Source organism: Vipera ursinii, assembly GCF_947247035.1.
Source record: "Vipera ursinii genome assembly, chromosome: Z".
NCBI classification, from domain to species: Eukaryota; Metazoa; Chordata; class Lepidosauria; order Squamata; family Viperidae; genus Vipera; species Vipera ursinii.
Window position 1 is genome coordinate 10,873,719 of NC_139517.1, and position 23,677 is coordinate 10,897,395.

Sequence of the window (23,677 nt, forward strand, 5' to 3'; positions counted from 1 at the left end):
TTTTATCAGGACCTTGAGCATGGATATAACTTCAGAGATTCATCAATGTCCTGGGGAGATCTGCGACAAGGGAGAAAATTCAATAGGTCAAAGAGCGAGAAATAGACATAAAAATGTTGGCAAGGAACTAGAGTTCAAGGTTTGGACTCCTGTTCCTCTTGTACTTCGCTGTCTCTGTTTAACCCTGGCTTGATATTAGATTTATGGTTAGTCCGTGTTAGCGGAGAGGAACATCCTGAATGGGTGGTATTTCAACAAAAGAGACACAAAGGCTATGGCTTTGATGATAAGTAATAAGTAATTATATAAACAACTTTGTTCCTTGTCTTTTGAATTATTTATTTTGGCTACAATCAATCTGATGATACAACAGTTCCTTAAGTACAAAAGCAGAAAACTGGCACAGTTTTATAATTTGGCCTCTTGAAACTCAGGGATTTGGTTTTACTGACCAAACATAGATGTTTGGGTTTTTTAAAAAAAATATTTTTAAGAAGAAATTTTATGTAATAGTAAAAGCAAACACACAATATGAATTTGAAAGAAGGTGGGTAGGAAGGAAGGAAAAATAGATATCTAAGTGAGAAAAAAGAAGAGGAAAGAAAAATATATATATATGAAGGATTTGCTTCCAACCTTTTTTTTTACACCTGTTACAGATATGTTTACGTTTATTGCCTATCTACCCTTGTTAAGGTTATATCATAATTCCCTTCCTCCATTTTTCCCTTTCTAATCATCGAACCCAAAGACCACGTTCAGTTTTTCCCCCATTTTCAGCAAAAAGACCATAAAGGTTTCCAGCATGAATAAATATAACAATGACTGCAGACGTGTTTGGAAAATTTTGTGATTTGAGAACAGGCTATGCTACTGAGGTTCACAATTTATGATTTCTTTTTGGCTTATCTCATTGGTGAAAGCAGATTTTTTTTTTAAAAAAAAAACCTGGCGATGTATGTGGTCCCAACTCAGTTGTTGCCCTATAATAGGCCATGATTCTTAGTCTTGAAGATAAGCTGGTTTATAGTTTACTTTTAAAGGAGCAATGAAACAAGATAATGTGCTAAACAATGTACTAATTCTTTCAGGGAAATACGTAGCTTTGTCAGCAAAATAATATCTTTGCTTGTCCCTTTATCTTGGAATATATCAGTAAATCAGAATTATGGCTATGCATTTCATGGAACCACAGACAACATCTATTCCGATAGCATATTTTATGCAAGCTGGAAGATTGCAATTCTTTTTTTTTATGCAATAGTAGAATAGGCAAGAAATATGAAAAAACGATCACTTCCCTTTGTGGAAAATTTCTCAAAAGTTGCCAGTAATGTTGACAGTGAAGAACAAGCTTGTCCAGCAGTCTACCAAAGGCGTAGCTTTCTTGTAACTGGTCACTGTTAATAAAATATTGGCCTTCTTCCCATTAAAAATGCTTGGGTAAGTAGGCAGTTCTCGGGCAAAATCATGACTGTTGCTTATTATCCAGTTTTCTAGTCAGTCCTTTTCCATGTAAACTTTAACTCTCTTTAGAAAGGTCACATGGAAAAATATGCTGAGTTGAAAATCAGGAGCTGGACATGGAACTTAGGTTTATAATGTGGGTAGGCATGGATCCAATTGGTTAGGAACGCTTTTGACTCCAGGACACTGGCATGACCCAGTGATCGATCGATGGGTCTCAGCTGATGGATCTCAAGTCTTTGTTGAATCATGATATCCACTGGGAGCAATTCACCATCTCCCAATATTGGCCACAGTGGGTGAAAGCACTTTGCATACTAATTTAGCTGTAGCAATAAAGGATAATATGAGTCCTTCAGGAAAGGGCGGTATATAAATTCAATAAAATAAAATAAATATTTGTAGTTCAGGGTTGACATGAAGGGTACTTGGTGCTGTCTGAACGAGACTGTTTTCTTGCAGATGTTTCATTATCCAAACTAGGTAGCACTGGTGATGTTACCTAGTTTGAGTAATGAAACATCTGGAAGAAAACGTCCAAGCTCAGAGACCACCAAGGACCCGTCTAACTTAACTGTTCCTATGATGAGGAAGTGGTAGAAGGATCCAATCTGGGTTGGTCCCTGGGACCGGTGTTTTAGTCTTCTTGTGCTGGAGCCCATCTTCAGGGAACTTCTATTTACCAGAATATGTAGAGCAGGGGTGTCAAACTGCCGGCCCGCAGGCCGGATGCGTCATCTGGAAGCCACGCCCACCCCATTGCCATCAATGGCGAAAAGGCTCTGATACGTTGCGCAACATCACGTGACATCGCGAGTTTGATATGTCTGATGTAGAGAGAAGTTCCCAGAGGATGGGCTTCAGCATGAGTCCGAAAGCTTGGTGGACTAGACCTCTGGTTCCAGTGTCCCACCCAGATTAGATCCTGCAACATTATCTTGGGACATGTATTTGCCTTCAAACGTGGTAGAAGACCCAGTGTGGAATGTCCATATTGAGTAAACCTGATATGGGCCATGCTGTGTATGATCTGATAGCTACCAATTTTAAGTTTTTTTTTTTTAAAATAAAGCTGTGGTCATAACAGCAGACTTTCCCACCTTAATTTGGAGCAAATGTTGAACGCCCTGGCTCCATCTGTTGATTTACTCTGAAGAAGGAAGCCTAAATTCATGCATGCTGTTGAAATCTTATGGCCAGCTCCAGTTCATATCCCTGCATTGACCCATCCCCTGGATTGGAAGTTTTCAATGAAAGGCATCTTATACATTCTTACATCTATCTTAGCTGTTGACTTTTAAGACCAGAAGAGAGAAGTTCTTGATTTCCTCATGTTAAACTATTTCCTTGCATTTGGGAGTTGCAATCAAAACCGCTGTGTATTCTGCTGGTATTTCTTTGTTCTTACAGCACCTGGAACCCATTGAAAACTAACTGGCTGTCCTGATAAGAGTCTTGTTCATGACTCATCACTTCCCCATTGACTAAGTTTTTATACTGCCCAGTTTACGTAATCCAGAAATGAGACTGAGAAATTGTGGTTTAATGTCATTGTATCTGGTAAGAGAAGGAACAGGATGTTCCCATGTCTTCTAAAAGGAGATTGCATCAACTGTCAGGATCTGGCTTTCTGACTTGTGTCACTGCTAAGAATGTTATACGTTTCTGGTTGAGTACGGCTACATACGTGCTGATTAGCATAGTTACTCAAGAAGATGACATAAAAACACAAGTAGTAGCGTTCTGTTGGACTGGACCTCTGGCCCATCGACAGGCAGTCCTCAACTTACAATCCTCTGTTTAGTGATTGTTGAAATTACACCAGCACTGAAAAAGTGACTTATGACTGTTTTCACACTTACGACCATTGCAGCGTCCCCACAATCATGTGATCAGAATTCAGAGGCTTGGCAACTGGCATGTATTTATGACATTTAACAGTGTCCCTGGATTATACGATCACCTTTTGCAACATTTTGACAAGCAAAGTCAATGGGAAAGTGAGATTCACTTAACAACTGTGTTATTAACTGAAGAATGCAGTGATTCACTTAACAACTGTGGCCAGAGAGGTCATAAAATGGGGCAAAATTCACTTAACAACTCTCCTGCTTAACAAGGGAAATTTTGAGCCCCACCGTGGTGGTAAGTCAAGGATTACTTTTAATCTGTTCTCCATCGAGTGCACAAGGAAGCCCACCAGCCTCCCTTCCATAGATGGCCTTCAGAGTACATCCTGCTGTTATTGTGGCTCATAGCAAAGGATTCCCATCCGTAGAAAGTTCTGGTTGAGCTCAGCAGTTTGGCTGACACCACAGCAATCCTTAGATGCCTACTTAGCATGCAGTGTCCACCTTTTTTGCCTGAACACGTGGCATTCATATGTTCTTCCACAAAGAAATATTCAGCCATATTAAGCCGGGGGGGGGGGACCTCCGCAGAATTTTGCAGTATAGATTCAGCCTCTAATGGGAGGACTGAGATTCTAGCCAGCTTGCTGTATCTTCCCTGGGGATACTATGAGCCGTGAATGGCTCAAGTAAGCTGCAAGTTTATATAAAATGATTAATGCATCCCCTAGCCCAGGGGTAGGCAACCGTGGCTCTTTTATGACTCATGGACTTCAACTCCCAGAATTCCTGAGACAGCTGGCTCAGGAATCCTGGGAGTTGAAGTCCATGAGTCATAAAAGAGCCACAGTTGCCTACCCCTGCCCTAGCCCATCCTTGTGTTGTTTAGGTGGCAGTAGTATCAGCACTCACCCGTCTGAGAGGGTACTTATGTTAATGGCCGATAGTCCTGATGTAAAGTAGTCCTTGACATAATAAACACAGTGGAGACCACAATTTTTGCTGCTAAGGAAGGTGATTGTTATGTGAGCCACACCCAATTTTTACAATCGTTTTTGCTACGATTGTGTATGAATCACTGCAGTTAAGTGAATTCAATGTCTGTGGAGATTCTCAGCCATCCAGGTCATGGTTGTTCCGAAGGTGCTTTTTCAAAAGGCAACTGGACTTTGTTTTTCGTTGAAGACCTTTTGCTTCTCACTCAAGAACGTCTTCAAGAAAAAACCAAGTCCAGTTGCCTTTTGAAAAAGCACCTTTGGGTTAAATGAACTAAGTCAGGGGTGTCAAACTCAATTTCATTGAGGGCCGCATCAGCATTGCGGTTGCTCTCAGGGGGCCGGGTGGGTATGGCCAGTGTGGGCGTGGCCTACTGGGTGGGCGTGGCTAGAGTGCGTACAGCCTACTGGGTGGGCGTGGCCAGCTCTACATCGTTCGCATCAAGGGTGCCTATGGGGGCCTGGGCAGGAGTGGGACAGATCTGAGGGTCTCTGGCAGAAGGAGGGTCTCTGGGCCAGGGCCAAGGCAGTGGAGGCTGTTCCCTCACTGTTTCCAGGATGGCTTCGCGGGCCGCATGAAACCACTTCACGGGCCGGATCTGGCCCCCGGGCCTTGTGTTTAACATGTCTGAACTAAGTGGTCATTAAGCAAATCTGGTGTCGTGTCTCCCCCCCCACCACGACCTTTACTTCACTCCTTGGAAGACACCTGGGAAGTTTGCATATGGTGACCGCATGATCCCAGGATGCTGCAACTGTTGTAGATACATGACAGTTGTCAACTGCCCAAACTTTGTTCACATGATTATAGGGATGCTGCAATGGTCTTAAGTGTTAGGAATGGTTGTAAGTCGCTTTTTTCTAGTGCTGTTATAACTTGGGTCACTAAATGAATGGTTGTAAGTTGAAAACTACCTGTATACCTTTAACCCAATCTGACCTAACGTAGAGTTCTTCAGATACATTAAAGCAGGGGCCTTCAAACTTGGCCCTTTTATGACTTGTGGACTTCAACTCCCAGAATTCCTCAGCCAGGGTGTCTGGCTGAGGAATTCTGGGAGTTGAAGTCCACAAGTCATAAAAGGGCCAAGTTTGAAGACCCCTGCATTAAAGGTTCAAACCCCAACTCCTAGACAGCATAGGGTTTGTGGCTGTTGAAACCGAGACATTTTCACACTGCCTGTTTCACAAGAAAGCTATGACGAATGTTTTGAGCCAGGATCAAAGCTCCATCTAGTCAGCAAACAGTTTCAAGTGAAATGCTTGTCCCATGAACAAGCAGGACTCCTTGTTCCTGTGCATGTTTTAAAACAATGCATTACATTTTCTGAGTTGTGTGCACAAGCATGCATGTACATACACACACACGCTCACAGATGGCCTTTTCTGTGCTGCAACGCAAGTTCCTTCTTTGCAGGCTGGGAACCAATGAGGCATTTTGCTGGCTCACACACCCTTCAGGAGATCAGCCAATCAGGAGCTACAGATGCCTCAGCGGCTTCTTTTTTTTTTTTTTGCCTCCTCTGCCAAGTGTGGAAAGAGACTTTATGATGCAAAGTCAGGTACTCTGCCTTCTGGTGGTTATTGTTTTCCTACCTCTTGCATTTTTTTTCTTGTGGTTCCTTATTGGAAGCTATAATTTTCTGTTTTATCGTGCCCTAAAGCCTCTTCATGTCGTTAGCCTAGGCAGGTGATCCCCTCCAAATTCCAGTAATCCAGATTCTTACAGCGTTTGGAGGTCATAAAATGGGGCAAAAGTCACTTAACAACCGTCCTGCTTAGGAAGAGAAATTTTGGGCTGTATTAGGGTCATAAGTCAAGGATTACCTGACTTACATGCCTGTTTAATTCACAATGGATCTCAGTCCTCTGGGTGCTTTCATTTCCTTCTCCGCCCTTACTTCTCCATAATTCAGTGACAATCTGGATTGTCATGTGAACCAGTGACTTATCTGGATTTTCCCTTCTTGTGCATTCTCTGCTGCTGACAGGTGCCACAGATGCACACAGAAAGAGGAAGAAAAGATTTGCATACTATGTATTCTGTACTTTGTTCACCAGCATAACATACTTTCTGGATTTGCACAATAATTTACCGTAACAATCAAATAACCGAACCGGATGGGCGCTGACATCTCTCCAAGTAGAAATAAAAGTTAGAAACCAACTCCATTTTTTCATGTTATGCGAATACAGGTAGTCCTCAACTTATGACCAGAACCAAAGCCCAAAATTTATGCTATTAAGTGAGCCATTTGTTAAGCCTCAGTTATGACTTTTCTTGACTCATTTGTAGTTATTACATTAGTTAACATAGTTGTTAAGTGAATCTGACTTCTCCACTGATTTTGTCAGAAGGTCACATGTCCCCAGGACACTGCTACCATCATAAATATCATGGGCACTCCATCACTGGAGTTTTTTAGGAGGAGACTGGACAGTCACTTGTCTGAGATGGTATAGGTTCTGGACTAGAAGACTCCCAAGGTCCCTTCCATCTCTATTCTCTATGAACCAGTTGCCAAGCATTTGAATTTTGTTCATGTAACCATGGGAATGCTGCAATGGTCAGTGCCGTTGTAACTCTGAATGGTCACTAAGTGAACTGTTGTAAGTTGAGGACTACCTGTATAGTGCTATTTTTGTATGTTCGTTTTTAACTGACTTTGTTTTAAACTCATCATTCAGCTATGAGGAAGGTATGTTGGGCTGGGACAACGTTTATTTTATTTTTGGTTTGCAAAAAGTGGTGGTTAGTTGACAAGCTGTGAGCAAACACGACATAACGTGTGCATCTGTTTGGGGGAGAGGAATGGAGAGTTTAATGAGCATTAAGGGAGATGAATCGATTGGGTCTTTCTTGTCATCTGCTCCCCACTCACAGAAATTAAAATTTTCTCAGCACCTTAGTGTGCTTGCGCTGATAATAATCTTAGAAGTGGCAAAGGTTTGTTGTAAGATGTATGACTCAGCTTGGGGACGTGACTTTGAGCCGGATGCATCCAACCTGATCTGGCTTCTGCTCTGTCTATAGAGTTTTCCAACCACACTCACTTGAAAAAAATGTCTGGATTTCGACTCCCAGAATTCCCCAACACTCCTATCCAATTATCTCTCATTGGTATTGTGTCAGGGAATTGCGCAGCAGCTGTCCAAAGGAAGTCAGAAAGGCTGACACAACTGTGTAGTTTTACATAAATACATTTTAGGCCTGTATGTACATCAAACAAGATACAGTCAGGCAAAGAGGAGCGCCATGAGGTAAATTGGCAGGGAAATCAGAGAACAGCATAAACTAGGGCACACAAAAGGAAAAAGGCGGAGGGAAAAGGGGAACTCCACTCCCACAGCAATCAATCACAACGCAGATTGCCTCACAATCAACTGTGTGTTCTGGCTCACTGCACAACTCCCGCTGCTCCGGCTACTGAATTTAAATATCATAACTTATTCTCCAGGGGATTGGAACTGCAATTCCCAGAATTCCCCAATCAATGGAGCATTGTAGGGCCATCTGCTCTGGAAAGCACCACTTTGGAAAAGGCAGGAGTAATTAAACCTTTGTTGTTACTCATCCTGGGCCAAAGAGGCTGCAGGTGCAAGATAGTCTCTGATGGGGGCGATGCCACCCCCACCCCCCACAAGTCCTCAACATGCCATATCTCTTTGAGAAGGTTTTGCCCAACACAGAATGTGACTACAGGTGGTCCTCTGTTTACGACCACAGTTGAGCCCAAAATTTCTGTTGCTAAGCAAGACAGGTGACATGACCCCGGGACACTGCCGCTGTCATAAATACATAACGTTTTTTTTTCCAAAGGCCCAATTTTTAATCATGTGGGGTGCTGCGACATTGTAAGTGTGAAAAGCGGTCTTAAAGTGAGTTTTGCCCCATTTTACGACCTTTCTTGCAGCAGTGGTTAAGTGAACCACCTGCAGTTGGTAAGTTAGCAGCAGCGATGCTGTTAAGCGAATCTGGCTTCCCCCATTGACTTAGCTTGTCAGAAGGTCATAAAAGGGGATCGCGTGATCCCGGGACACTGCAACTGTCCTAAATAAAAGCTGATTGCCAAGCATCCAAATTTTGATTATGAGACCATGGAGATGCTGCAAAGGTCATAAAGGGTGAAAAATGGCCATCAATCACTTTTTTCCCCCCAGTGCCATTATAACTTCGGTCACTAAATGAATGATTGTAAGTCGAGGACTACCTGTAGCCTGTCAGCTGCCTCCCTCCCCCCTGCTGCTTGCTGTTATCTCCTGGAAGGCCATTTCAAGGTCACCCAGCCTACCCATTCTCAAAACATCTGGATTGGACTTGATGGGTTGGAGAAGGAGGCAGTGATGAGAGACAGCTAAGAGAGGGAAAAGTTGAATGGAGGGATTTTGGCACGCGATTCTCAGTTCTGGCCATGCATTATTGCAATGCACTTGATTTCTAGTGAAATTATACCTTTTTCAACAAACGGAGCCGAGGATTGTTTCTATTTAGAATCTGTAAGTTGCAGCCGGTCTGCCATAGTCCTCGATTCACGACCATTTGTTCAGCAACCATTTGAAGTTGCAAGGGCACTGAAAAAAAGTGATTTATGAGCGGTCCTTGCACTTAACAGCTGTGGCAGCAACTGATGACCTCAGCGGTCCTGGCACTTTATTTTATTTTTATTTATTTTAATTCCATTTATATCCCGCCCTTCTCCGAAGACTCAGGGCGGCTTACAAGCTTAGCAGTAGCCTTCATTCTATGTATATGCCTGCTTATTAGGGCTTTCACACACACCCCAAGCGGCATTATTACAAAGTCAGCTTAATTGCCCCCAACAATCTGGGTCCTCATTTTACCTACCTTGGAAGGATGGAAGGCTGAGTCAAACTTGACTTCTGAACATCACATGGTCACATGGTGAAAAAATGGAGGTATATGGCAACTGGAATTCCTTATGACAATTGCAGCATCCCAGGGTCATTTGATTGCCTTTTGTGACCTTCCCAGCTGGCTTCTGAGAAGTAAAGTCAATTTGTGGGGGAAACTGAATTTGCTTAACAATGGCAAGATTCGCTTAACAATGGCAAGAGTCACTTAGCAAAAAATCCTAAAATCTGTCTCAATTCACTATCTTGCTTAGCAACAGAAATTCTGATCTTAACTCTGGCTGTAAATTGAGGACTATCAATATCCCTTCTCTGTTGCAGCACCCACTTTTTGAAATAATATTTCCCCAGATAGCAATATCGCTCCCCCCCACCATAATGTTCTCGGACTCTTAAAATATATTCCCCAGGCAAGAGGTGGGGTGCCTGTTAAGCTTTGTTGGTTGTGTGTTTTTTTATATATGGGGTGTGGTTGTCCAGCTGTGTAACATTTCCTATTAACTCTTTCTTAACTGTAAGCCTCGTGGAAGCATTTTGTAATCAGCTGGCTTCTAAATATAATAAATAACCATAGTAACAACAACAATAATCTCTTCCCCCCTTTTCTATAGTGTTTAAAATATTTAAGGGAGACAATTTTGGCTTCAAGAGTTCAGATAAATCCCTGGAGACTGGGCTTTATTTCCTGCTTCCCGTGTTTGTGTGTGTGTGTGTGTGTGTGTGTGTGTGTGTGTGTGAGAGAGAGAGAGAGAGAGAGAGAGAGAGAGAGAGAGAGAGATTGTCTCTGTGGGTTTACCTAATGGATAAGCAAAATTGTAACTGAACATGTGCAGAGAGCCTCCCGGTCCTAACCACAAGCAAATTATTGTGATTTTAAATGCATGGAACACACTCAACTATTAGTTTAGGGGCAGTTCAAAATTACAACAGCACTGAAAAAAGTGACTTATGAATGTTTTTCACACTTACGACTGTGGCAGTATTTCCATGATCACCTGATGAAAATTCAGATGCTTGACAACTGAATTATATTTATGACAGTTGCAGTGTCCCACGGCCAGGTGATCCCCTTTTGCCACCTTCTGACAAGCAAAATCAACGGGGGAGCCATATTCACTTAAACAATGGCATTAATAATTTACTTACTTAGTAAATTACTAAATTACTTTGCAGGGATTTACTTAACGACTGTGCCGAGAAAGATTGTACAATGGGGCAAAGGTCACTTAGTAGCTGTCTCACTTAGCCACGGAAAGTTTGGGCCCAATTGTGGTTGTAAATAGAGGACTACCTGTCAACGCTCGCTTATATTGTAAGGGAGAAATGAAATTGCATGTTATGATTTTCCATTCCCAGGAAGAATGGAGGCAGGAGGCAACGGCTAAGCCCGTGAGGTCTTAAAAGTTCTCAAAAATTCAGTTCAGAAACTTTTTCGTTGCCCTTACTAAGCACTGGCTTGAAATAAAACCCATTTCTAGGCTGGTTTGCCCTCCCTTTGCTTTTTTGGAGTAGTCAATATCTTATTTCTAGCAAGATTAAAAGGTGATACATTTAAATGCCTGGTTTGTACAGGGTAATTGGGCAGTGTGTATAATAGATTAGAACAAAGCTTAATTTCAGTTGCTTCCTGCTTTGATATGCCCATCACATGAGATGCCTCCAAAAGGCGTTGGCCACCAATTGTGGCCCACTGTGTACTCTGTAATTAGAAGTGGCAAAGCTACTTTGTAGACATGGCTGTTTGTGCAGGTAAAAAGGGTGCGACACTTCACACTGTAAGGCTCCCTCCAGGTCCTTTGTTGGCACGCTGCATTATCTGCTGCCTTCCATTTCTGAATTCCCAGGACTGTGCATTCAATTTCCAAAGACAGCAGGGAGATAATAATAAATCCCACTCTTTCAAGATCTGGTTGCACTTGAAAAGTTAAAGCAGGACAGGAACTGCTTAGTCCTTGGATGGGGGACCACTATGAAATCCCAGGAGTAGGAGATCAAGTAAACAGTCCAGTTGAAATAACAGCACAGCACTTTCATTCTGCTACAAAAAAAATGATAGGAGTATGTCTTTAAAACAGTATTTCTCAAGCGTGGCAACTGAGGCGTGGATGTCAACTCCCAGAATTCCCCAGCCAGCTTTGCTGGTTGAGGAATTCTGGGAGTTGATGTCCACGCCTCTTAAAGTTGCAATGCTTGAGAAATACTGGTCTAAAAACACCAGGAGATATTTGGCCCAAAGATTTTATTTACCCACAAAAAACCCTCAAACAACTTTTTCCTTTACCTTTGTGGTCTAAATTGGTGGGTGCCACTTCTCCTGATTTAAGACTTTTGGTCTAATTGATGTTTCCGATATTAGGGGCTCCCAGGGACTAGCTGGAATTTGGGCTTAGCAAACTGTGAAGATCACAAGCAAGGTTAGCTTTTGGCTGGCATGCTTGAGCATTCATTCACTGCATAGCTGTTTTGTGCGTGTGTGTGTGTGTGTGTGTGTGTGTGTGTGTGTATCTGGTGGAAAAGTACCTGAGCTTTTCTTATCCAGCCAGTTCGCCCAGAGGAATTTTTTAAACCCATGAATAGTGTGTGTTTGTATGCGTATGTGTGTGAGTGTTTGTGAATATAAATATGTTAAATAAAAAAGGATTTTGGACAGAATTAAAAGACTACAAAAACAAAAAGAAAAGTGGGGAAAAAGAAAGCTATGAAAAAGTAATATCTTCAGGGGGGAAAAAAACCTCCATAAAGGTTTTCCAGACTTTTGTAAAAGTACAATTGTTGTTTCCCTGCTTAATCAAAGTGGTCAGCTGTTCCAGTTGTGCACAAGCCTTTTCTAGAACTCTTCTGTAGCCTAATGGATTGAAATGATCCAGGAAGAAATGCAAAAGGTGCAGAAAAAGGAGAGGGGGGGAAGGAGAGAGAGAGAGAGAGAGAGACAGAGAGACAGAGAGACAGAGAGAGAGAGAGAGGAGAGAGAGACACAGAGAGACAGAGAGAGAGACACACACACACACACACACAGAGAGAGAGAGAGAGAGAGAGAGAAACTAAATTGGGAACTTTGAGAACTTAAGGATAAGTAACCTTATTACAGAGAGCAGGTATTGTTTAGTGGCCACTCGAAATTACAACAGCACTGAACGAAAGTGCCTTATGACCGGTTTTCACACTTCACGATCAATGCAGCATGGTCCCCCATGGTCACTTGATCAAAATTCAGACTCTTGGTAACTGTCATGTACTTATTATGACTGTTGCGTTGTCCTGGGATCATGTTGTCACCATTTGTAACCTTCCCAGCTGCCTGGCTTCTGACAAGCAAAGCCAATGGGAGAAGCCTGATTCGTTTAATAATTGCACGTTTTCCTTAAATAATTGCAGCACCACTTCACAACTATGGCATAAAATGCTGTAAAATGGGCTGTAACCCGCTTAACAACTGCCTTGCTTAGCAGCGGAAATTTTGGGCTCAGTTGTGGTCATAAGCTAAGGACTACCTCTAGTCACCGAGGTCTCTGTGTAGTCTGGTGAGAATAAGTAGAATATGAGCATAATAAAAAAATATTTGAAATAAATCCTTATGGGGGGGAATTACTAATGTACTGTGTAAGAAAGCAGGGCTTTTCAACCGGTGGTACGAGTACCACTGGTGGTATGCGAGCACGTGGCACATCGCCTTCCTGCCCCCCCCGCCTGCCCCCACCTCCCCCTTGCTCCTTCCTAGCTAACTTGCTGCCAGAAAACATGCTGCTGCAGGAACCTACCAGGCCGCGCGAAGAGCGCAGGCGCAGAGTGAGGCCCCGCGCTCCCCTGGGACTCATTGTGCAGCAGCCATGTTGTCCTTCCCCCAGAAACAAGTGCAAGCCTGAAGGGGACAAAGCCATCCACTCCCTCGGCAGGTAGGTGTTTGTGTCCACTCGCGTCCATCTTCTTTTCCTCCCCCCTCCCCCCGCCGCGAGCTTGCGATACCCCTCACGGCCCTCACATTGCCTCCCTCCTGGGGCTCGAGAGATTTCCCCCTCTCCTCTTCCCGATGTGCAATGCAAAGGGGAAAGCAAAGCGGCCAGACAGCGCACGCCCTACCCGAGGATTCATCCTGCGGCAGCAGGTGGGAATCGAGGCCCACGTTTGTTTTCGTGATGCGCGCCAGGGCAGGTGAAGCCATCAGAATGCGGGTGTGAAGGGAAAAACGCGCCCGACTCCCTCCCCCCCTACTGTTGGCAACTCCATACAGCTGGCCCTGACCTCCACCGACTGGAACCCATTGGCGGAGGTCGGGGCCGGCCGTATGGAATCGCCCTGACCTCCGCAAGTGGAAAGTGAGGGAGATTGCCAGGATCACGAATCGGCACATGCTGAGAAACGCCGATCTCACGCTGCTGCAATCTCCCTCGCTCGGTTTCAGCTTGCCTTGCTGCAAGAGAAAGCAAGCTGAAACGGAGCGAGGGAGATTGCCAGGAACGCCAATTGGCCGATCTCGCGCTGCTGCAATCTCCCTCGCTCGGTTTCAGCCTGCGTTGCTGCAAGAGGAAGCAAGCTGAAACGGAGCGAGGGAAATTGCCAGGAACGCCAATTGGCCGATCTCGCGCTGCTGCAATCTCCCTTGCTCGGTTTCAGCTTGCGTTGCTGCAAGAGAAAGCAAGCTGAAACGGAGCGAGGGAAATTGCCAGGAACGCCAATCGGCCGATCTCACACTGCTGCAATGTCCCTCGCTTGGTTTCAGCTTGTCTTGCTGCAAGAGAAAGCAAGCTGAAACGGAGCAAGTGAGATTGCCAGGAATGCCAATCGGCCAATCTCGCACTGCTGCAATCTCTCTCGCTCAATTTCAGCTTGCTTTCTGTAAGAGAAAGCTGGGCCGCAGGGCCGCCTCCGCGGGTGCTGCTCTAGCGTGGAGAGGGAGAGGCCGGTCCCCATTCGGCCTGCCAGCTCCAGGAAAGCCCGCGCGAGCGGCTCGCCGGCCTCCAAATCCTGGCTTTCGAGCAGGAGCGGCCTTCCCTGCTTGCCCTTAGTTGGCGCCGGGAGCAGCCACCGCCACCCGCCCCGCTTTTTGCAAGCCCTGCTATGCCGCCGCTGCAGGTTTCCAGCAGTGGGAGGCTCCGGGACGAGGGCCTGTCGGGGGTGAAGGAGTTGGGGCTGCTGCGGTGGGCCGCTTCTGTGGCAGTGGGGCATGCTGGTGCTCTGTGCTGCGCTCCGCTGCGGGGGCCGCCCTGGGAAAGGTGGAAGCCCAGCTGTAGTCCGGGACGGTCAACCGCTCCGAGTCCTGTCTGGCCGGCTTTGTGCCTCTGTCCCCCAAGAGCAGCTGGTTGTGAGTTGCTAGCATGCGCTTCCCTGAGTGCCGGATCTCCCCCCCCACCCGGGACTCCGGCCGCGTGTGCAGAAGGCGAGCGGGGCGAAGGGTGCTTTGGTGCATCTTCCATCCCTCCTGTGTGAAGGGCGCCTTCCTGCCCCGCGGTCCACAGCAGCATTGTTGGCATGCGTGGATTGACTCTGAGCTGGAATAAAGCTTATTAAATGAGCTAGCAACCTCCAAGTATCATTGATAGATCTTCCCCAACTTTCCTCTGGTGCTTCATAAAGAGTTAAGTGGGCATCAGGTTTCTTGGTAAAAATGGATTTGGAAGGAAAGAAATGACAATGGGAGAGAGGGAAGGAGGAAAGGACAAAGAGGGAGGGAAGGAAGAAAGGAAGGAAGGAAGGAAGGAAGGAAGGGACAATGGGAGAGAGAGGGAGAGAGAGAAAAAGAGAGGAAGAGGAGAGAGAGAAATAGAGAGAGAGAAGGAGAAAGAAATAGGGAGGGAGATAGAGAAATAAAGAGGGAGAGAAAGAGGGAGAGAGAGAAGGAGAAAGAGGGAGGGAAATAGAGGGAGAGAGAAAGGGAGAAATAGAGAGAGGGAAAGAGGGAGAGAGAGAGGAGAAAGAAAGAGGGAGGGAAATAGAGGGAGAAAGAGGGAGAGAAAGGGAGAGAGAGAAGGAGAAAGAGGGAGGGAAATAGAGGGAGAGAGAAGAAAAAGGGAGAGAGAGAAATAAAGAGGGAGAGAGAGAAGGAGAAAGGGAGGGAAATGGAGAGAGAGAAAGAGGGAGAAGGAGAGGGAAAGAGGGAGAGAGAGAGGGAGAAATAGAGAGAGGGAAAGAGGGAGAGAGAAAGAGGGAGAGACGAGAAAGAAAGGGAGGGAAATAGAGGGAGAGAGAGAAAGGGAGAAATAGAGGGAGAGGGAGAGAAAGAGAGAGAGAGAGAGAAGGAGAGAAAGAGGGAGAGACATTAAATTAGTAACATGATTGTTACGTGAATCTGGTTTCCCCACTAACTTTGCTTGTCAGAAGGTTGCAAAAGGCGATCACATGACCCTGGAACAATGTGACCGTCATAAATATGAATCGATTGCCAAGCATCCGAATGTAAATCACATGATGCTGCAACGGTCATAAGTGTGAAAAATGGTCATAAGTCACTTTTTTCAGTGCCATCGTAACTTTGAACAGTCACTAAGTGAATTGTAAGTCAAAGACTACCTGTACTTTATCATCATTTTTTTCCCTTTTTTTTTTTTTTGGTCAAGTTTTTGACACCTTGCTGGGCGACTGGTGGTACTCGGACATTGCCTTGTCCTAAAAGTGGTACAAGGGATGAAAAGGTTGAAAAGCCCTGTATGAAAGGAGTTATCCTAAAGCGTCACTGTTGGAGAAATAACTAAACCACTAATATGGCTTTTTTCTTTCCTCTCACATAATATTTTGACAGCTGAGTCATTCTTTTCCTGCTTTCCTGTCTCTGGTTGCTGCAGTTGCCTGCCACCTCCTGTCCCGGAAAACACAAGTTTATTTTAATGTGGTTTCTTTAGAATTCAAATCAAACACTCCTCATTAGAGTTTGTGTGCATATTTCCTGCCATCTACTGGTGAATCCTCAGTCCTGCAGGTCAAACAATTAACCCTGTTTCCCCCATCTCATCTGAATCTTTTCTGGTTTCAGATACACCTATGAGGATTATAAGCAGACAGCAGATTGGCTCCTGAATAAAACCAAGCATCGGCCCCGAGTGGCTGTCATCTGTGGTTCAGGACTTGGGGGGCTGGCTGACCTTCTAAAGGACCAAGTTGTGTTTGAATACGCTGAGATACCCAACTTTCCCCAAAGCACAGGTAATGGGAGATGGCCAGGGAGTGTACTTTTCATGGAGAACACTGGGTGGTGCCATAAACCAACAGGATACAGAGAAGCTGCAATGCAACAAAATGGCCACCGGGGGCATCAGCAAAATGTTTAACCTTTTCCTTGTCTTATTAAAGTTGTAGGCCACGCTGGGAAGCTGGTGTTTGGGAACTTGAGTGGGACGCCGACTGTAGTGATGAAAGGTCGATTCCATATGTACGAAGGCTACCCACTGTGGAAGGTGAGTTACTCCTCTCAGACCTGCAGTCATTTCAAAACTAAGGTGTTGATCCAATCATAATTTGAGCAACTGTGGAAAACCATTGAATTATAATAAAAGGACCAAGTGTTCTCTGAGCACACTCAAAGATACTTTCCAGTACTATTAGTCCAAAATTTAAAAAATGCAAAAGGAAGTCTCCAGGCAGGGTGAACTTAGGCCAGGCAGGTTCTCTCAGCTAATCTCCTTCAAAGGGATATACGTATGTATGAATGCATGCATGTGTCTGTTTGTTTGTTTGTTTAATTAATTAATTATTACGAAATTTATTTGCCACCCATCTTATGTCAAACAGTATGTTGGTAAAGAAGCCATTTTCTCCCCCTTCTTTGGAGGAAAGATGAAAAGCCAGTAGATCTTTGCAAGAGATGCAGCTGCAAAATTTGTCACTTGTATTCTTGTGAAGAAAGGAAAAATACTTGGGGAATCACCACATTCATCCTAGGGAAGTTCCAGGCCAGACGGGAATAATTTTAAACTAAATGGAGCAACGCCCTTTATAAACTCCTTTACTCTGCTTAATGATGAACTTGTTCTTGCGTTTTTGCCTTCAACTCAACTTTAATTCACAAGACGGTTTGAGGTTGTATATAGCTCAGTGGGCATTTAAGGTGGGTTTCCCTTACTTATTCCATCCAGGAGCTGCCTGAGAATGGGTGGAATTTGGTTTTGGTTTATTTATTTATTTATTTTATTAAATTTATATGCCGCCCTTCTCCCTAAGGACTCAGGGCGGCGCACACAATGAAAATTGAAAAACATAAAATAGAAAATTTAAAAAAGAATTAAACAATAAATACAATAATTATGACAATTTAAATACAATAAATATGACAATTTAAAAAGCAGTAAAAAGCCAATTAAAACCGTAGTCGGTCCAGGCTCGCTTGTTGGAACAACCACGTCTTCAGGTCACGACGGAAGGACCGAAGTAGCATCAATCTCAGTAGCATCAATCCAGCTTCAGGCTTCAGTGAAACATTGTTCAGCCTCCTCAAATGTTTTTCCCTCTTCAACTGTTGCTCGATCGTCAGCAGACGTATAGTTGTTAATGCCTTCAGAGAGTGGCTGATCATTGGTGTAAATATTACAAAGAGTTGGAGCCAATGTACTACCTTCTGGTAAGCCGTTCCTTTGGCTCCTGCATCTACTTCACCTTCCTTGGAACGCCACCCCAAAAAATATGATTCTGAAGCAGATTCCTGACGATATCGTAAACTTTTCCTTTTTTCGGCCTTCTAAGATTGATGGTATTATATGCAGCCATGAAATCTATGAATACTGCTCCTGTTATATTGCTCCGAAGAGCTGACAACTTATTTCACTGGTGGAAAAAGAGCAGAGACAGATTCTTGAATTCTATAAAGCGGAACGTTTAAGTGCCTCCAAGCCAAGGGGGGGGGGTGTCTTTAAGTGTTAAGTGTTTAGATACTGTAAAACAGTGCCCTTCCAAAGGAGACTACAGATGATTGCAGGTAAAATTCGGACAGATGGATCCCTTGCTTTTCTTAGAGCCGTCAGAAAACTGGAGACGAGCTTCCTGTATCTTGCCCTCGCTCCATGCCATAACACCCCTTCAGGATCTTCCTTTGTTTTCTGCTCCCAGGTGACCTTCCCAGTTCGGATCTTCCATCTGATTGGTGTTGAAACCCTCATTGTCACCAATGCAGCTGGGGGGCTCAATCCTGCTTTCAAAGTCGGGGACATCATGATAATCCAAGATCACGTCAACATGCCTGGATTTTCTGGGCAAAACCCTTTGACGGGACCGAACGATGAGAGGTAACGTGAGCTTCTTGCTTCGCTGGACTTCTGTGAGAGAGAAAACAGTTTCTCCGTGGTTCTTTCAATGACTGCTTCCAGAGCAGTTTTGAAATTGGACTACAGATAGTCCTTGACTTACATCCACAGTTGGGATGAGGACTTCTGTCACTGTGGTGAAATGTAGTCTGGAATTCCAGGGGGGAGGGGCTACTTCCAAGGAGGCAATGAGACCGTGAGGGTTGAAATGTCTAGTAGGCAGGAAGAGGGCTAGCAAACAGACGATATCTATAAAGATAGTCCTCGACTTTCAACTATTTGTTTAGTGATTGTTCAGATACGTTGTTTGTTGTTAGTTGCGAAGTCGTGTCCGACCCATCGCGACCCTATGGACAATGTTCCTCCAGGCCTTCCTGTCCTCTACCATCTTCTGGAGTCCATTTAAGCTCACGCCTACTGCTTCAGTGACTCCATCCAGCCACCTCATTCTCTGTCGTCCCCTTCTTCTATTGCCCTCAATCTTTCCCAGCATGAGGCTCTTCTCCAGTGAGTCCTTCCTTCTCATTAGGTGGCCAAAGTATTTGAGTTTTAGCTTCAGAATCTGGCCTTCTAAAGAGCAGTCAGGGTTGATCTCCTCTAGGACTGACCGGTTTGAACGTCTTGCAGTCCAAGGGATTCATAGGAGTCTTCTCCAGCACCATAGTTCAAAGGCCTTATTTCAACGGTCCTAAAAAAAAAAGGAGTTACCACCATTTTCCACACTTACAGCCGTTGCAGCACCCCTGTGGTCATATGATCAAAATTAGGATGCTTGGCAAATGTCAAATATTTATGATGGTTCCAGTGTCCTGGGATCGTGTGATCAACTTTGGAATCTCTGTCAAGTAAAGTCTGGGGAAGCCAAATAGCAATTGCACTTAGACTTATAAACGGCTTCATAGTGTTTTACAGCCCTCTCTAAGTGGTAATACAGAGTCGGCCTATTGCCCCCAACAGTCTGGGACTTCATTTTGCCCATCTGGAAAGGATGGAAGGCTGAGTCAACCTGAGTCGTTCGGGATCGAACTCCTACTAGTGAGCAGAGTTAACCTGCAATACTGCATTCTAACCATTGTGCCACCACAGATCAGATTTATTTCACAACTGTGTTGCTAACTAAACAACTGCAGCGATTCACTTAGCAACTGGCAAGAAAGACAAAAGTCACTTAACAACTGTCGTGCTTAGGAATGGAAATTTCAGGCTGAAGTTTGGTTGTACGTTGAGGACTAGCTGTAGTTTTGCAAGTAGTTGCTTTATTCTGGCAAGATTCTGTCTGTGGAACAATAAAGAAACAACGCTGAAGTAACTCTACATATCGTTGTTGGTCCTGACATCAATCTTGCATCATCATCATCATCAAGTTAGAAGGTACCTTGGAGGTCACCAAGTCCAACCCCCTGCTCAGGCAGGAAATCCTATACTATTCCAGACAAATGGCTGTCCAGTCTCTTCTTGAAATACTTCCAGTGTTGCAGCATTTACAATTTCTGGAGGCAGGTTGTTCCACTACTTAATTGTTCTAACTGTCAGGAAATTTCTCTTTAGTTCTAGGTTGCTTCTCTCCTTGATTAGTTTCCATCTGTTGCTTCTTGTCCTGCCTTCAAGCTCTTTGGAGAATACCTTGACTCCCTCTTCTTTGTGGCAGTCACTGAAATATTGGAACACTGCTATCATGTCACCCTTAGTGCTTCTTTTCATTAAACTGGACATACCCAATTCCAGCAACCGTTCCTTATATGTTTCAGCCTCCAGTCGCCTAATCATCTTTGTTGCTCTTCTCTACACTCTTTCTAGAGTCTTAGACTAGAACAACTATATCTGTAGATATACTCTGTGAACTGCTAGGGAAGGTCAGTCTTAGCCCTCTTCCTTTCTGTCTACCAGACATTCCAAGCTCTGTTATCTCTTTGCCTTCTGAGAAGCATTCCCCTCCTAGGATTCCAGACTACATTCCACTACAGTCGCCAAGCGATGCAGAAGTGGACGGACTCATGTTCAATTTTACAATCTTTTCGCCATTTTTGTTAAATGAATCACAGTGTTAAGTGAATCTAGCTTCCTCCCCCACCCCCATTAACTTTGCTTGTTGGAAGCCCCATGGGAAAGCTCTCAACTGGTGATCATGTGACCCTGGGACACTGCAACGGTTGTAAAGATGTGCTCGTTGCCAGGCACTCACGTTTTGATCATGTGACTGTGGGGCCATTGCGACAGCCATAAGTGCGAAGGACCTGGTCATAATTCACATTTTTTAGGGTTGTCATAACTTCAAACAGTTGTTAAATGAATCATCATTAAGTCGAAGACACTAGGGTCAGCTTTGCAGCATTAGGGCCATGTATTTTAGTTCAGGGTCCAAGGCTGCCTTCCCAGCCTTTACGAACGTTTCTGTCAGGACCCACCCCAATCCACGTCTTAGGAAAACAAAAACTCTTGGAGTCAGTTCTAGTCCAAAAGGAATTTTTACTAGGACATGTTTGGTTGTGGAAATACAAGACAGGACCTGGTATTGTTTTACAGATTGAAACTTTATAAAGAGTTCCTGGTTCAACCCCCCTTCCCTCAATCCCATTTGGTCAGCCTCCCATCATTTACTTCGTGTCATCCCTTTGGTGGGAAAAAGGGAACTTCGGATCTTTACGGTTATTGCCTTCTTCCTTTACAGATTCAAATGGAGACACAGGCCAGATGCCTTCTTCCCTAACCCTCCCCTTTGTTCCCCCAGTTCAAAAGGTTTCCCTTGGTCTTTGAAATAACCTAAGGCAGGCTGAATCCACATGCGCTCCTCCTTCCTCGGGAGATGGCAGAATCCGGGGGGGGGGATAATGTTTTAAACATACATTTATGAATGTGATATAAATTGATTCTGACAATTTCTGATTTAAACAGAATTACGGGCGATTTTTCAGATGCAAACAAAGGGATACAATCCCACGACTCTCTTCAAATTTGCTTTTTTTTTTCCAGGAGGCAACTGGACTTTCTTGGGGTTTTTTTTCTTTGAAGACCTTTCGCTTCTCTTCCCAGAACCTTTTTCAGCTCTGACTAGATGGTGGGGAGTGAAGTCAGCACTGAAGAAGCTTCTTGGATGAGAAGCGAAACGTCTCCAAAGGGGAAAAAAAAAAGAAAGTCCAGTTGCCTCCTGAAAAAAATGCACCTTTGGGGCAACCATGACCTGGATGACTGAGAATCTCTGTAGACATTTAGCTACATGCCCTTTGGGATGAATCCCACGGCTCATTTTTTTCCCATTCATTTCTGCAGGTTTGGCATTCGTTTTCCAGCCATGTCGGACGCCTACAATGAAGACTTGAGAAAACTGGCCGTTATGGTGGCTTCTGAAATGGGCTGCTCTGGCTGCATGAGGGAGGGGGTCTACTGCTCCGTGGGAGGCCCCAACTACGAGACCATCGCCGAGTGCCGTTTGCTGCAGAGGCTGGGCGTTGATGCCGTCGGTCAGTCAAGGACAGAGCTAAGGGGAAATGTTCCTCCTGGGGCATAGGTCAAACCAAGTCTTCCTCCATGCCAACTCCTGATGACCTGATTACTTTTCAGGCAAAAGTACAGAAGAAGATTGTCTTCTTCTGCAATATATATATTTAAAAAAAAAAAAACAATTTCCGGACAGATTCTAAACTCTTTTCCAGGTTGGAGAACCTGGGGTGGCTGTATTTAGGAATCTCCTTCCTTATGTCACTGATAGTAAACTGGACAAAAGGCTGATTTCGGATATTAAAAGTACTTAAGAAAGCCGTGCAAGAGAAAGGGATCAGACGCTCCCAAGCTATTTTCCAAAGCTTCCCAAGCTATAGAATAGGCTGTGGACCGGTGCCGGTCCATGACCTGTTAGGAACAGGCCGCACAAGCAGCAGGTGAGCGAGCGAAGCTTCGTCTGCACACGTGCCAGATCTAGGTTGTATGCAAACCCTTCTCTCCCTTTCCTGGTCCATGGAAAAATTGTCTTCCATGAAACCAGTCCCTGGTACCAAAACGTTTGGAGACTGCTGCTATAGAGAACCCATTTCTTCTAGTAATTAAGGCACCAGGCTAGGAACTAGGAGACCGTGAGTTCTAATCCTGCCGTAGGCATGAAAAAACAGTTGGATGACCTCGGACCACTCTCCCTCTCAGCCCAACTCACCTCATAGACTTGCTTTTGTGGGGAACACAGGAGAAGGAAGGAGTACTGGTGTGTTTGCTGCCGTGAGTTTATTTTTGAGAGGAGTTTGTCACGTTTCCGACGTATGGGCTTTTCAAGTGACTCTGAGGCATTGTTTACCTCAAAAGAATGTTATTGCTTGACAGAGTTCTTGGTAGTCTCTGTGCTTGGTTGGGTTTTTTTTGTTGTTGCAGACATTTCATTACCAAACTAGGCAACACCATCAAAGCACAATACAACCAAGCTCAGAGACCAGCACGAATCCCTCATTTCAACCCTGAGCTACAAACATTCTCCTCTATTGGTTATGTATGTTCTGTACCAGCCTGCTACCGGCCCTGATGAAAAGGCAGGGACAACCCCTTTACAAACGGCAAGAGGCTGGAATTAAGCCTGCCAAATTTATTAACATAAAACAGAGCAAAACAAGACACGAACCATGAAACAGGAGCTATGAAACAGGAACTATTCAAGCGGTTGCCTTCAGCAAACCAGCCCTCCCACGCATTCCCCTTATATAGAGTTCAGGGCGTGGCTTCACTCTGCCTCCTTCCGAGAAGCCCCATTGCCTTTCTCTGTTTACTCCTAATTGACTGCCTCCTGCGTCGGGCGTCCTTGAACAGGGCCAGCTGTGGGTCATCTTCATCCACGCTGTCAGGCTCACACAGCTGGGTCTCCGTCATGACCAGGTGGGAGGGGCCTGGCTGAGGGCTCTCATCAGTAAGCTCTTCAACACTCCCCTCCTCTTCTGAGTCATCCGACCCAACTGCCGAACCCACAGGCTGACCCTGAATCACAATAATGTATAGGTGGTCCTCTTCCTCCAGTTTGGCGGGGTGTTAACAGAGCTATGTCCTCATCCTTCCCAATCCTCCTGAAAACTGATCCTCTAATGCAGAGGTCCCCAACCTTTTGAGCACCAGGGACCCCTTCCGTGGAGAGAGGTTTTTCTGCGGACCGGAGAGGGCATGGTTTCATGTACTGCGTGTATCATGAGGATGGGGCTTTGCTTATTTGCGTGAACCAGTTTTTGGCATGCCGCGGCCCGGTGCCAGTCCATGGACCGGGGGTTGGGGACCCCTACTCTAATGCTTTCCCCTTTTCTTC

At 44.8% G+C, this 23,677-nt stretch overlaps 1 protein-coding gene across 2 annotated transcripts in view; it reads left to right on the top strand.

Moving 5' to 3' along the window:
• The window catches only part of PNP (purine nucleoside phosphorylase), a 56,425-nt gene that overhangs the window by 29,468 nt on the left and 3,280 nt on the right, over positions 1-23,677 (top strand). For both annotated transcript variants that reach the window (XM_083377762.1, XM_083377761.1), the window contains 4 exons: positions 16,149-16,318; positions 16,466-16,569; positions 18,215-18,390; positions 21,676-21,866. In XM_083377762.1, coding sequence (XP_083233888.1) covers positions 16,149-16,318; positions 16,466-16,569; positions 18,215-18,390; positions 21,676-21,866 — 641 coding nt within the window. The remainder of the gene's footprint in view (positions 1-16,148; positions 16,319-16,465; positions 16,570-18,214; positions 18,391-21,675; positions 21,867-23,677) is intronic.